At 45.9% G+C, this 16,163-nt stretch overlaps 1 protein-coding gene across 1 annotated transcript in view; it reads right to left on the reverse strand.

Moving 5' to 3' along the window:
* Positions 1-4,749: 4,749 nt before the first annotated feature.
* LOC126293466 (uncharacterized) overlaps positions 4,750-16,163 on the reverse strand; it is a 37,570-nt gene continuing 26,156 nt past the window's right edge. The window contains exon 5 of the mRNA XM_049986708.1: positions 4,750-5,065. Coding sequence (XP_049842665.1) covers positions 4,873-5,065 — 193 coding nt within the window. The 3' untranslated portion in view covers positions 4,750-4,872. The remainder of the gene's footprint in view (positions 5,066-16,163) is intronic.

Consider the following 16,163-nt stretch of genomic DNA (forward strand, 5'->3'; position numbering starts at 1 on the left):
GGTACCTCTAATACCCAGTAGCGCATCCTCTGGCATTGATGCATGCCTGTATTCTTCGTGGTATACTGTCCACAAGTTATTCAAGGCACTGTTGGTCCAGAATGTCCAAAGCCTTAACGATTCGGCGATTCGGCGTAGATCCCTCACAGTGGTTGGTGGGTCACGTCGTCCATAAACAGCCCTTTTCAATGCGTTCAAATGGTTCAAATGACTATGAGCACCATGGAATTTAACATCCGAGGTCATCAGTCCCCTAGAACTACTGAAACCTAACTAACCTAAGGACATCACACACAACCACGCCCGTGGCAGGATTCGAACCTCTGATCATTGCGGTCGCGCGGTTCCATACTGAAGCGCGTAGAACCGCTCGGCCACTCCGGCCGGCTTTTCAATCTATCACAGGCATGTTCGATAGGGTTTATGCCTTTAGAACATGCTGGCCTCTCTAGTGATGTCATTATCCTGAAGGAAATCATTCTTAAGTTGTGCACGATTGGGGCGCGAATTGTCGTAGATGAAGACGAATGCCTCGCCAATATGCTGCCGATATGGTTGCACTATCGGTCGGAGGATGGCATTCACGTATCGCACGGCCGGTACGGTGCCTTCCATGACCACCAGCGGCGTGCATTGGCACCACATAATGCCACCGCAAAACAGCAGGGAACCTCCACCTTGCTGCACTCGCTGGACAGTGTGTCTAAGGCGATCAGCCTGACCGCGTTGCCTCCAAACACGTCTCAGACGATTGTCTGGTTGAAGGCATTTGAGACACTCATCGGTGAAGAGAACGTGATGCCAATCCTGAGCAGTCGATTCCACATGTTGTTTGGCCCATCTGTACCACACTGCATGTTGTCGTGTTTGCAAAGATGGACCTCGCCATGGACGTCAGGAGTAAAGTTGCGCATCATGCAACACATTGCACACAGCTAAGATCGTAACACGACGTCTTGTGGCTGTACGAAAAGCGTTATTCAACATGGTGGCGTTGCTGTCAGAATTCCTCCGATCCATAATCCGTTGGTATCGGTCATCCACTGCAGTAGTAGCCCTTGGGGGACGGGAGCGAGTCATCGCCGGCCGGTGTGGCCGAGCGGTTCTAGGCGCTTCAGCCTGGAACCGCGGGACCGCCACGGTCGCAGGTTCGAATCCTGCCTCGGGCATGGATGTGTGTGATGTCCTTAGGTTAGTTAGGTTTAAGTAGTTCTAAGTTCTAGGGGACTGATGACCTCAGCAGTTAAGTCCCATAATGCTCAGAGCCACTTCTTTGAGCGAGGCGAGTTCCTGTCTCTCTGTATCTCCTCCTTGTCTGAACAATATCGCTTTGGTTTGGTATTGAGAGCCCTTCCTGGCACAAAGTGACAATGGGGACGCGATCAATCGCGGTATTGACTGTCTAGGCATGGTTGAACTACAGACAACACGAGCCGTGTACCTCCTTCCTGGCGGAATGACTAGAACTGATCGGATGACGGACCCCCTCCGTCTAATAGGCGCTGCTCATGCATGGTTGTTTACATCTTTGGGCGGGTTTAGTGACACCTCAGAACAGTCAAAGGGACTGTGTCTGTGATACAGTATCCACAGTCAACATATATCTTCAAGAGTTCTGGGAACTTGAGCGATGCAAAACTTGTTTTGATGTGAGTATAAATTATTACTTGTACGAATAAAAATGAAGAAATATGCACGTTCACACCATCAGGCTTTCAACAGGAGCCATTCAATAATATCCCCACATTTCAAGCATTTCAGAAACTGAATGGTATATACGTGCACAAACCAGTACGTCTGTGACGTGAAGTACGTACAAAAGATTTGTAAATTTACATACCTCTTTGTCGTCTGGGTCATTTGGAAGTTATTCAGCATCCTGGTCGGATGCATCAGAGTCACTGAGAATGTCTTCATTACCTTGTAACTCGTAAAATGTGGCTATAATCTCGGAAAAAGTACGCTAGTCCCTCTTAGCGCCAACCGTTTTACCTGTCGATTGCCATTATGTTAACGTGGCAGGCACACTGGTATTTTCCACGAAGCATCGCCCTGACTCCCATTGTGTGACATTAGAACTTTTTCCTGGTTTATTACACATTTTGGTGACGAAAATCGTGTGATAGCGGTATGCACACACGCAGATGGCAGAAGTATCGCATACGCAACGCATAATAGGGCAGTGCATTGGTGGAACTGCCATTTGTGCTCTGGAGGTTCTAACAATACCACCGCATGCAAAGCAGGTACGAAATCAGATTCATAACGTTGCTCACGCAGCATATGTTCGCTTTATCGGGCAACAACAAAGTTATTGAGTATGGATGGTATCGTCAGAATCGAAATAATGAAGTCACTGTAAGGAAGTCATTAATTTTGGCACTTACCTTGAATCGATTCCCACATAGACGAAGTTGTTATGGCTCATGCTGCTGATTCTAGGTTGATTCCACTTTGACTGCTAGAAGGTCCAGATCTGTATTTTAGCAATATTTGAAGACCTAACAAATGCGTTTTTCAGGAAATTCTTAATGATCAAGCAATCCAAGATCAGAACAATGGTATGGTAGATATAATTTTTGACTTGGTCTTCACGATCTGCATTTTTGTTAAACTTCTTGTAAATTCACATATACTTCTTAATTGTCACATCATGAAGAATACATTTTTGTATCAATCGTCATATATTTAATTTCCACTTTAACCAAATGCAAGACTTGACTATTCTTTTACAAAGTGAAACAAAGACTGCACTGTGCGCATTCGCGCCAAAACGGTTGCAAGTAAGTCGAAGATTATGACAGTCTCACAGAAATGAATACACGAAGGATCCATATCACTGTAATATATCGATACATCTGAGTACCTATACATTAATAAAACCAAATGTGAATATTGTCACGAATTATGACTAACTGAAACTCTCAGCTGCCGACAGGTGTTGTTGGTATACCTCGATGTGGACAGCTGAAAATATGTGCCCGGACCGGGAGTCGAACCCGGGATTTCCTGCTTACATGGCAGACGCTCTATCCGCCTGTTTTTGTTTTGTTTTTTTGTTCTTTGTTTTTTTGTTTTTGTAATCTCATTTTCGTTCGTTATAGTTTGCTGCAATTGTTCGTGACGGACGTCCCCTGACGCCCGTTGAAGTTCGTTAGTGATCCATTCACACAGTTTTTTTTATTACAGAGGGCAGCTAACCCTCTGACCTACTGCTAGACGCTGAGCTACCGTGCCGGCTCCATCTGAGCCACCAAGGACACAGATGAATAGCGTGACTGCAGGGACTTATCCCTTGCACACTTCCCGTGAGACTCACATTCCCAACTGTCCACAATTCTACTTATGTAATGTACCTTACAGACATTTGCCCATTCACTCATTGCTCGCGCACGCATTGGCGATTCCCGTAAGAGTTTGGGCAACCTGTGCGCTTTCGCACAGATGAAGGTCAAAGGCTGGGTAGCCTTTTCACTATATATATATATATATATGAAGACGGTAACTGTTCTCCAAAGAACAGATTACTGTTGTTCACCGTGCAGCTTTTCCCTGGAATAAATGGTGACTAACTGAAACCCTCAGCTGCCGACAGGTGTTGTTCATATACCTCGATGTGGACAGCTGAAAATGTGTGCCCCGACCGGGACTCGAACCCGGGATCTCCTGCTTACATGGCAGACGCTGTTTCCATCTGAGCCACCGAGTACACAGATGAATAGCGCGACTGCAGGGACTTATCCCTTGCTGGCTTCCGGCAGAAAAGTAGTGCGATATTACTGGTATCGAGAACTGGGGTTGGAGTGCCGTAATGGTAAATAAAGAACCTTCATAAGGTACATCTGAAAAGTTTTCCGACGTGACTGTAATCGCCCGACGGGAATTAATAGCCTTTGCGCGAGGGATGGTAGTTAGAGCTGGACACATGGGAAATTCCATTTCGGAAATCGTTGGTGAATTCGATATCTCGAGATCCACAATGTCAAGAGTGCGCCGAGAGTACTCAGTTTCAAGCATATTCTCTCATTGAGTAGCTGTGTCCCCAGATGTGGAGGACTCAAATAATGTCCGATCAGGTACTGGGGGAGACAAGCTCAGAGGTGATGAAAACATTTGTTGATTAAGTGAATACAACTGGTAATCGGTATAAAGGTTAGTTTATTTATACCATCAGATCTGACAAGTAGGGCACCCATGGTCGTTTTAGATGTGTACAGACAGAACCAGCCAGTTGGGTAGCTGTGTCCCCAGATGTGGAGGACTCAAATAATGTCCGATCAGGTACTGGGGGAGACAAGGTCAGAGGTGATGAAAATATTTGTTGATTAAGTGAATCGGTATAAAGGTATAAAGGTTAGTTTATTTATACCATCATATCTGACAAGTAGGGCACCCATGGTCGTTTTAGATATGTACAGACAGAACCAGCCAGTTGAGTAGCTGTGTCCCCAGATGTGGAGGACTCAAATAATGTCCGATCAGGTACTGGGGGAGGCAAGGTCAGAGGTGATGAAAATATTTGTTGATTAAGTGAATACAACTGGTAATCGGTATAAAGGTTAGTTTATTTATACCATCATATCTGACAAGTAAGGCACCCATGGTCGTTTTAGATATGTACAGACAGAACCAGCCAGTTGAGTAGCTGTGTCCCCAGATGTGGAGGACTCAAATAATGTCCGATCAGGTACTGGGGGAGACAAGGTCAGAGGTGATGAAAATATTTGTTGAGAAAATTAATACAACTGGTAATCGTTATAAAGATCACTTTATTTGTACCATCAGAGCTGACAATCAGTGCACCTGTGTCGTGATAGGTATGTACAGACAGAATTACCCACTCGTACAATCGCATCCCCAGATGTGGAGGACTCAGAGCCCACACCTGACGCCGCCGCCGATTATGTCGGTCAGGTCGATCCTCTCCAGCAGCTGGGTGATGACTTCGCGCAGGGCGGTCTCCACGAATTCCATGATGGGCCCGCGGAATAGCGTCGTCACCACATCCAGGATCGCATTCCCGATGAAGTCCAGGATGTTGCCCTCGAGGTGGAAAGTCACTTTCCTGCAAGGAACGGAAACGGCAACAAGTAAGATTACAGCAAAGGACGCAACTCCAGAAACATCCAATGTACGGTAGCAGATCGAGCAACCAAACTACACTACTAGCCATTAGTGCTACAGACGCGAAATTATACCGACAGGAAGAAGATGCTGTGATATGCAAATGATTAGCTTTTCAGAGTATTCACGCATGACACGAGGAAAGTTTCCAACCGATTTCTCATACACAAACAGTAGTTGACCGGCGCTGCCTGGTGAGAGGTTGTTGTTATGCCTCGTGTAAGGAGGAGAAACGCGTACCATCATGTTTCCGACTTTGATAAAGGTCGGATTGTAGCCTATCGCGAGTGCGGTTTATCGTATCGCGACATTGCTGCTCGCCTTGGTCGAGATCCAATGACTGTTAGCAGAATATGGAATCGGTGGATTCAGGAGGGCAATGCGGAACGCCGTGCTGGCTCCCAACGGCCTCGTATCACTAGCAGTCGAGATGATAGGCATCTGATCCGCATGGCTGTAACGGATCGTGCAGCAACGTCTCGACCCATAAGTGAACAGATGGGGACATTTGAAGGACAACAACCATCTGCACGAACAGTTCGACCACGTTTGCAACATCATGGACTATCAGCTCGTAGACCAAGGTTGCGGTTACCCTTGATTCTGCATCACAGACAGGAGCGCCTGCAATGGTGAACTCAAGGACGAACCTGCGTGCACGAATGGCAAAACGTTATTTTATGGATGAATCCAGGTTCGTTTTACAGCATCGTGATGGTTGCATCCGTGTTTTGTGACATCGCGCATTGGAAGCGTGTATTCGTCATCGCCATACTGTGGTGTCATCCGGCGTGATTGTATGTGGTGTCATTGGTTACACGTCTCAGTCACCTCTTGTTCGCATTGCCGGCACTTTGAACAGTGGGAATTTCATTTCAGATGTGTTACGAGCCGTGGCGCTATCCTTCTTTCTATCCCAGCGAAACCCTACATTTCAGCAGGATAATGCACAACCACACGTTGCAGGACCTGTAAGGGCCTTTCTGGATACAGAAAATGTTCGACTGCTGCCCTGGCCAGCACATTCACCAGATCTCTCACCAATTGGAAACGCCTGGTCAATGGTGGCCGAGCAACTTGCTCGTCACAATAACCCAGTCACTACTCTTGATGAACTGCGGTATTGTGTTGAAGCTGCATGGGCAGCTGTACCTGTACACGTCATCCAAGGTCTGTTTGACTCAATGCCCGGGCGTATCAAGGCCGGTATTACGGCCAGAGGTGGTTGTTCTGGGTACTGATTTTTCAGGGTCTATGCACCCAAATTGCGTGAAAATGTTATCACATTCAGTTCTAGTATAATACATTTGTGCAATGTATGTCGGTTTATCATCTGCATTTGTTCTTAGTGTAGAAATTTTAATGGTCAGTAGTGTAATAAGTAGAACAATACACAAAATAATAGAAGGAAAAACTGAAGAACCACTCGACGGAAATAAGTTTCCACAAGGGAAAATGTGGCAGAGAAGTAGTTCCGCCCTTAGCGATGAATGACAGATTTAAGGAAGCTCTACAATCCAGACATCTAAAGTAGGAAACAATGTCCACAATCCCTAGAAAAAAAATATGGCTACAATTTACAGGCAAACGAATAATCTGCAAATACTATAGTAATTGCATTTACAGTGGGGGGGGGGGGCAATTATTGAACTATATCATAAAAAAAAACTTAAATTAGTTTCAAACTACGGCTTGCACACAGTTTATTCAAGATGGAAACGTCACTACAGACATTCGGGTTGAGGTTATTGCATGTTCGATACGCGTGCCATCATTGGCGATGATGTGACGCATATGAATAGCGAAATTCTGGATGACCGGCTGCAACATCGATGCTGTCAGTGACATCCTGAATTGCTGTTTCCAGCCCATCAATAGTTTTGGAGTTATTGCCGTACACCTTGTCCTTAATGCAGCCGCACGAAAAGGAGTCACGTGAGTTCAGATCCGGAGAATATGGCGGCCAATCGAAGCCCATGGCAGTGGGGTCTGGGAACCCCAGAACCAGAATGCGGTCTCCAAAGTGCCCCTCCAGGTCATCAAACACAATCCTGCTTCGATGGGGTCGAGCTCCATCTTGCATAAAACACACCTTGTCGACATCAGGCTCACTTTGGATCATAGGTACGAATTCATCTTCTAAACCCTTCAAGTACCATTCGGTAGTTGTCGAGGAATATCGCACCGTTTGTTTCGTGACTGGATACTGCACACCACACAGTTGAAGGTGAAGATACTTCTCCATCGGGAAATGCGGGGTCTCAGTTAACAGTCCCCAAATGCTCCAATTTTGCTTACTGACCAATCCAGCCAAATGAAATCGGGCTTCGTCGTTAAACCAAACCATATAGTGTATACTAATTCCCATCATGCCCCGCGGCCATCCCAGCAGGTCGAACGTCCTAACACAAACAGTTCAGAAGTTATCACTGTTTTATTTAATATAGTTCAATAACTGGTATCCTGTATCATCACAATCAGAGAACGTCATAAGTATGTGCCTTCTGGTCGTCATGGACATCTAGTTGCGAGGAAAAAAGTGAAGAAGTGACATTTTGAGACTTTGCCTCAGTACAAAATATAGGTTGGTTTATTCAGGGAAAAGGGGGGGGGGTGTCCAAACAGCGAGGTCATCGGATGGAGACGGAAGTCAGCAGTGCCCTTTCGAAGGAACCATCCCAGCATTTGCCTGAAGCGATTTAGGGAAATCACGAAAAACCTAAATCAGGTTGGCCGGACGCGGGTTTGAACCGTCGTCCTTCCGAATGCGAGTCCAGTGTGCAAACCACTGCGCCACCTCGCTCTGTACAAAATATAGGCTGATTCTTTCAAACAAAAACATAGCATCGCAAATACTACTGACAGTGCTGTCTATTTAAGAAAATAGCGGCGTAATCCACTTGAAACGACAGGTTCATCTTCAGGAGGCTGCTCGTAGGATGGACCCTTACTTGAAATGTACATAATTTGTTTGCATTTTATTACTCCTTGCGGTGAAAGATTCTTGGGCTGGTGGTGCCCTACAGTATATAAAAAACGATGTTGTAAATAACCAATTTAATCGTAACCATCCTTCGTAACAATCAATCACAGTGGTGTGAATAAATTTTTGAGAGTTAGTAGTAATACTACTTACGTCTCACGTCGAAAATACCGCGTAAATTTGTTGGGATGTTATAGTCCTATATTCACAGAAATGACGTAGATTATTCGCCGCACTTTAATGATCTGTACGTAACTACATGCGCAAAGCACCACACACAGTCTACACAAACATTCCACGCATTTCCCAAGTGGCATAAACTTTTTGGTGTGTGTGTGGTGCTTTGCGTATTGTACGTAACGCTTATCATGAAAAGCACTGCATGTGCTCTGTACTATTTCATGAATACAGGGCAGCAACTTAACATCGTTATTACGTGGGATTTGCGACCTAAGTACTGTTCCTACTTAGTCTTCAGTGGTTGTTTGCACTGTGTTCGATCGCTATGGAGGACAGTTACGTTTAAATGGATCTTTTCTAACGTCGCTTTTCACCATAGGGCAGCATCATAGCGAACTTAGAACTACTTAAACCTAACTAACCTAAGGATATCACACGGTTCCAGACTGTAGCGCCTAGAACCGCTCGGCCAGCTCAACGGGGAATAATAATAATAAAAAAAGATAAGATATGCAGAGTCCAAACAAAAGTGCGTTGCAAGTAACGGAGTATTCTGGAGGTAAACACAGGAGATACGTACAGAAGCATAGATACGTAAGAGAAAGCATAAACGGAGACGGCACCGTTGAAAAAGCTAGACGCAGCAGTCAAACAGAAGGCACTGGAGTGGAATCCCCAAGGAACAAGGAAGGGAGCACAAACCAGAGGTAGGCGAAGGGGAACGGAGGAACAGGGAGGAAGCAGAAGTCTGCAAAACCTAGCCGAAATTGAGGGAAATGGCCAAGGACAGAGTTGAGTGGCTAGTTCTCTTGGATGACCTATGCTCCCAAAGGCGCCAAAGAGAGTAAGTAAAGCGAGTGTTTCAATAAAACCGAAGAGGGATGACAGGCGGTGAAGAAATGCAATTTCGCGTTTTGACGCATGTAAGGTAGGGTTTCAGTTTAGCGCCACAGTTACAAACTTCTAAGATTTGTGAAGGAGACCGAGCGGGTAATATTTTGAATTTGAGCCATTCCGTGCTGCAGTCGTTTGAAAATAAGTTGGTAATGCGACCACCTACAAACCCAGTACATCACTTGTTTTTCAGTTTCGTTCTGTAATAACCGTAGGAACAAAAACGAATATTAATCAGCCATTTTTGGGCATTTATGTGACCGTGGGTCTCTTTTGACAGACCCATGTGCAGTGATGTGTTTGTTGTCTATGAGAGTACTTGTTTTGGTATAGCCGTGCTGTCCCTCAACCGTTTCCATGTACTTGGCCGTACACGAACACCATCATGACTTGTTACCGACATGAATATCGGACCATTCTGGTGCTTGCTGAACGCTGCGTCTATCACACAGCTAGCGGCACACGAGGAACACGCGACACGGGGTCAGAGGAACTTTCATTCGTCATCGCCATCTACTATGGCAATGCTGCATTTCCGAACACATGTTAGCATGACCAATTGCCTCCATTTCCACTAAGGAATCCGTTGATGCACTTTGTCGGTTTTATTAGTGTTGACTCCGTATATATCACGAGCTGTAGTCTCCACGCCATTACGTCACGTGCTCTGCTAGTATTGAAAAAGTGCAGTTATTGGTAAATTATGTAGGCCTATGAGTATTATAATGTTACTAAACTGGGATAATAGTACTGATCTTTTAAAAGTAATTTAGTTCAGCGACAGAAACACAATTGAAAACTTTCTTTTTTGCCATTCAGTAAACTGTATTTTACGCGTAAGGCGTGTTGATTAGCTCCACTGTTCTAAAAGGAACTGTAGAGCATAAACCCTGTAGGGAAACGCAGAGGAATATATTCGGCAAACAGCTGATGACGTGGTCTGCAAGTTTACTCTGAGATTAAGAGATTGCCAGAGGAGGGGGAGAAATGAATAGCCATAGCAAACCAGTGAGAGGGTGATGTCTTCACACACTGCTGCCTACTATTTCTCAGATATTGCTACAGTACTGCTATCGGATATTGTTATTCTATACACTCAAATTTAAGCTTCAATTACAAGTGAACCAATAGTCCTGCTTCAGAATGAGTGACGACAATATTTTTTTGTTTTGTTTTATTCAGCGTTAGGCTATACGGAGCAATTTGGTTTTAAAGCTCAAGATGTTTTTTTATCATTTTTTCAGTTTTCCGTCTTTCCCCTAGTTGCTATAGATTCGTCGAGGTAAGTTGCGCCTATGCAACTAACTGAAGGCGGTTTGTTTATGGCCATACACGTTTTGCTTCTTTTATTTGGGAAGCATCTTCAATGGCCTGTAATATATGTTTCTTTTTATACATACAATAAGCGTATTAAGTGGTAGATACAATACGCTGTCACGTTACGATTCCGACATAGAAAACAAGACCAAAACACGACAAAATGTAAGGTAGCAGCATATTGTATCTGCCACATAATACGTTTATGTATGTATAAAAAGAAAAAACCCCTTACAAGCCACTAAATATGTTCCCCCCCCCCCCCCCCCAAAAAAAAGCGAAACGGGTATGGCAATAAACAAACTGCCTTCAATTACTCACACAGAAGGAACTTACCTCCATGAATGTATTTTTTAATTTTAACCTGTAGTACGGACCGTCCGGTTTTCGGCGTCTTCGCTACGAACTGCTCACTTCAGCACTACATAGCTTCAAATGTATTTGTCCGATGTTAACATAACTGTAATGTGTTTTAGGAAGATATGTTAGTAGTATAAATCTCAAGTTATAGAATTTTTCAGTCATGTACAAAAATGTTCTTATGTTTCTTCTGAAGTAACTTTTTCTCAGCCCAGCAGAAACAAATAAGAGAAATCGTGGGGTTATTTCGAACATCTCTTTTCTTGTCGTAACAACCCACGACCACTGCGCCGTTCAGTGTGGTACTGATTTTATAAAGAGACAAAATGGTTCAAATGGCTCTGAGCACTATGGGACTTAACTTATGAGGTCATCAGTCCCCTAGAACTTAGAACTACTTAAACCTAACTAACCTAAGAACATCACACACATCCATGCCCGAGGCATATGAAGAGACATATTTAAGACGGGTTGTGTGCGTCGTGTACCGTGGAATAACAGCGGGTGCTCCATACGTGAATGGAACAGGAAGAAACGCAAAAAACTGGGACAATGGGACGTACCCTCTGCCATGCACCTCACGGTGGTTTACATACTACAGATGTAGATATAGAATCGGGTACGACCGTTGCCAGCCCCAGCCTCTGGGGTTAATCGCGAGGTCCAACACGCACAGAACCAGCCTTAAATATCAACCTTTATAAAATCTGTATCACTTTGATGGCCCAGATTGCTTGTAGCTCCTTACAACCACAAAAGAGACCTCCAAAACAAATCGACGCGTATTGTTGTATGTTTATCCTAGGCTGAGATGAAGTTACTGTAGATCAAAAGAACCTTCCTGTGTGTGAGTGATGAGTTTTGTATGTTGGGATTTCTACTGCCAATAAGCTAAAACATTGTGACAAAAGTACGTAAGCGGAACAGACACGGACAGGGATCACTGTAGCAAAGATGTGAGCTGCTGGTGGGAAAATTCATTGAGATAAAGGACTTTGACAGCGGGAAAATTGTTATTACGCAGAGCCTGTGGACGAGTATCTCGAAAACGGCGGAGCTGGTCGAATGCTCACGTGCTACTGTCGTGAGCACCTACGGAAAGGCATAGAAGGACAGTGAAACTACCATCAGGCGCTAGATGGTTGGACGTCCGAGACCCTTCACAGAATGTTGGCTTCGGAGGCTTTTCTGCTCTGTAAAGTAGGATAGATGGCGAACAGTGGCATCTTTGCCGTAGGATCGTAATGCTGGTGCCGACACAAGTGTTCCGGAGTACACTGTTCGTGGTACGATGTCGAAATTGGAGCTCCGCAGCTGAACACGCTGACGTGTCCACATGTTGCCGCTACGACTTCGTAAATTACGACTGCTGAGGACACGCGTGGCTCGGGATTCGGCCAACGATTAATGGAAACGTGTCGGCCCTTCGGGTGAATCACGTTTTCGCGCCAGTATGTCGATGGTCGTCTCCCCAAATGCCGTTATCGTGGCGAACGGAGGCTCGAAACGTGCAGCGCGCGACGTACTCGTGGTGCTGGGAGTAGTATTACGCTACAGGAAACATTATGAAATGGTTCAAATGGCTCTGAGCCCTATGGGACTTAACTTCTGAGGTCATCAGTCCCCTAGAACGTAGAGCTACTTAAACCTAACTAACCTAAGGACGTGACACACATCCATGCCCGAGGCCATACATAGCGATCGTTTTGTTCACAATAGCCATACATCAACGCGATATCGACCTTTCTCGCAATTGGTAAACGGTCCATTTTAACACGGGTAATGTATCACGAAGCAAATACCGTCCACACTGCTGGAATGTTCCGTGATACCACGTACTTATACGTTTGTGACTATTACAGCGCCATCTATCACAAAGCGAAAAAAGTGATTCAACTAAAACATTCATATGTCTTTACGTTCTACACGAATATGTAATAAAAAAAGGGCTCCTGTTTAAAAAAAAAATGCAGCTTTAAAACCAAGTTGCTGCCTATAGCCTTACGAAGAAAAATAAAAACAGGGAAAATATAGGTATAACTCGTTTCGTGGAAGAGCTCTTGGTTTGCTTGTAATGAAAGATTAAGCTCATGTCTCCGTAACAAAGTAGCCAATAGCAGCTCGTTTCACGAGAAGAGTAATGAATGTCGGAGGAGACTGTAAGGGGTCCGTAGGCCCTTACTATAACTTTGCACTTGGCACAGGTCGATAGGGTGAACAATCGATTGTGACGTGTTGCGAGAGCTAGTGTGGAGATGCGCCAGTGTGGTTGGCGGGAATGGTGTGTGTGTGTGTGTGTGTGTGGAGGCAATTATTGAAATACAGGGTTTTTAACCGAGAAGGGTGTTACCATCGCCTTGGTTAGATCCCTAAATAATAAATAAATACCGGCAAAGTGACGAAGTATCTTTATAAAAGTGATCAGTGAAGTTACTAGGGGCGATATATAGTTTCGCGTCTACCACGCCGGCCCAACATTGGATTGCAGTTTTGGATGCAGTGATGGATTAGCGTGTGACGGTAGTGGCAAATGAAGAAAGCCTGTGCTAAGATTTGCCGTAATTAGATATGTATGACGAAGGCTGTGGCTGTCTCCGTTTAGTGTTCTGAGAAGAATATAAGTTTGTAATTAGTAAAACTGTGTTGGTGTTCCTTAGTACCATACATTCAGTATTATAGTATTGAACAGGTCGAAATGGAAAGTAGCAACTTCCGTAGCAGTCAATTCCGATTACCAGCCCCATTAGGCTCACGGTCATCATCATCATCATCATTTAAGACTGACTACGCCCTTCAGCGCTCAGTCTGGAGCATAGCCCCCCTTATAAAATTCCTCCATGATCCCCTATTCCGTGCTAACATTGGTGCCTCTTCTGATGTTAAACCTATTACTTCAAAATCATTCTTAACCGAATCCAGGTACCTTTTCCTTGGTCTGCCCCGACTCCTCCTACCCTCTACTGCTGAACCCATGAGTCTCTTGGGTAACCTTGCTTCTCCCATGCGTGTAACATGACCCCACCATCTAAGCCTGTTCGCCCTGACTGCTACATCTATAGAGTTCATTCCCAGTTTTTCTTTGAGTTCCTCATTGTGGACACCCTCCTGCCATTGTTCCCATCTACTAGTATCTGCAATCATCCTAGCTACTTTCATATCCGTTATCTCAACCTTATAGATAAGGTACCCTGAATCCACCCAGCTTTCACTCCCATACAACAAAGTTGGTCGAAAGATTGAACGGTGCACCGATAACGTAGTCTTGGTACTGACTTCCTTCTTGCAGAAGAGAGTAGATCGTAGCTGAGCACTCACTGCATTAGCTTTGCTACACCTCGCTTCCAGTTCTTTCACTATGTTGCCATCCTGTGACAATATGCCTCCTAAGTACTTGACCCGTCCACCTGTTCTAACTTTGTTCCGCCTATTTGGCACTCAATCCGCTCATATCTCTTTCCCACTGACATTACTTTCGTTTTGGAGATGCTACTCGTCATACCATAGTCATTACATTTCTGATCTAGCTCTGAAATATTACTTTGCAACATTTCAATCGAATCTGCCATCACAACTACGTCATAGTGGGCTGCTGTTCGATCAGATCAGGTCGGGATAAAAATGGAGGTGTTACAAGACCACATGCTCCTTCTGCTACTATGGCATACCTAAGGGAACGAAAATGGCGACGGAAAAAAGATGGTTCAAATGGCTCTAAGGACTATGAGACGTAACATACACTCCTGGAAATTGAAATAAGAACACCGTGAATTCATTGTCCCAGGAAGGGGAAACTTTATTGACACATTCCTAGGGTCAGATACATCACATGATCACACTGACAGAACCACACGCACATAGACACAGGCAATAGAGCATGCACAATGTCGGCACTAGTACAGTGTATATCCACCTTTCGCAGCAACGCATGCTGCTATTCCCCCATGGAGACGATCGTAGAGATGCTGGATGTAGTCCTGTGGAACGGCTTGCCATGCCATTTCCACCTGGCGCCTCAGTTGGACCAGCGTTCGTGCTGGACGTGCAGACCGCGTGAGACGACGCTTCATCCAGTCCCAAACATGCTCAATGGGGGACAGATCCGGAGATCTTGCTGGCCAGGGTAGTTGACTTACACCTTCTAGAGCACGTTGGGTGGCACGGGATACATGCGGACGTGCATTGTCATGTTGGAACAGCAAGTTCCCTTCAGGTCTAGGAATGGTAGAACGATGGGTTCGATGACAGTTTGGATGTACCGTGCACTATTCAGTGTACCCTCGACGATCACCAGAGGTGTCCCCACACCATGATGCCGGGTGTTGGCCCTGTGTGCCTCAGTCGTATGCAGTCCTGATTGTGGCGCTCAGCTGCACGGCGCCAAACACGCATACGACCATCATTGGCACCAAGGCAGAAGCGACTCTCATCGCTGAAGACGACACGTCTCCATTCGTCCCTCCATTCACGCCTGTCGCGACACCACTGGAGGCGGGCTGCACGATGTTGGGGCGTGAGCGGAAGTCGGCCTAACGGTGTGCGGGACCGTAGCCCAGCTTCATGGAGACGGTTGCGAATGGTCCTCGCCGATACCCCTGGAGCAACAGTGTCCCTAATTTGCTGGGAAGTGGCGGTGCGGTCCCCTACGGCACTGCGTAGGATCCTACGGTCTTGGCGTGCATCCGTGCGTCGCTGCGGTCCGGTCCCAGGTCGACGGGCACGTGCACCTTCCGCCGACCACTGGCGACAACATCGATGTACTGTGGAGACCTCACGACCCACGTGTTGAGCAATTCGGCCGTGCGTCTACCCGGGCTCCCGCATGCCCACTATACGCCCTCGCTCAAAGTCCGTCAACTGCACATACGGTTCACGTCCACGCTGTCGCGGCATGCTACCAGTGTTAAAGACTGCGATGGAGCTCCGTATGCCACGGCAAACTGGCTGACACTGACGGCGGCGGTGCACAAATGCTGCACAGCTAGCGCCATTCGACGGCCAACACCGCGGTTCCTGGTGCGTCCACTGTGCCGTGCGTGTGATCATTGCTTGTACAGCCCTCTCGCAGTGTCCGGAGCAAGTATGGTGGGTCTGACACACCGGTGTCAATGTATTTTTTTTTTCCATTTCCATGAGTGTATGACGTCAACAGTCCCCTGGACTTAGAACTATTTAAACCTAACTAACCTAAGGACATCACACACATCCATGGCTGAGGCAGGATTCGAACCTGCGACCGTAGCAGCAACGCCGTTCCGGACTGGAGCGCTTACAACCGCTGGCGACGGAAGTCAACAGCTTGCAGCGG

The sequence above is a fragment of the Schistocerca gregaria genome, chromosome 10, assembly GCF_023897955.1.
Source record: "Schistocerca gregaria isolate iqSchGreg1 chromosome 10, iqSchGreg1.2, whole genome shotgun sequence".
NCBI lineage: Eukaryota > Metazoa > Arthropoda > Insecta > Orthoptera > Acrididae > Schistocerca > Schistocerca gregaria.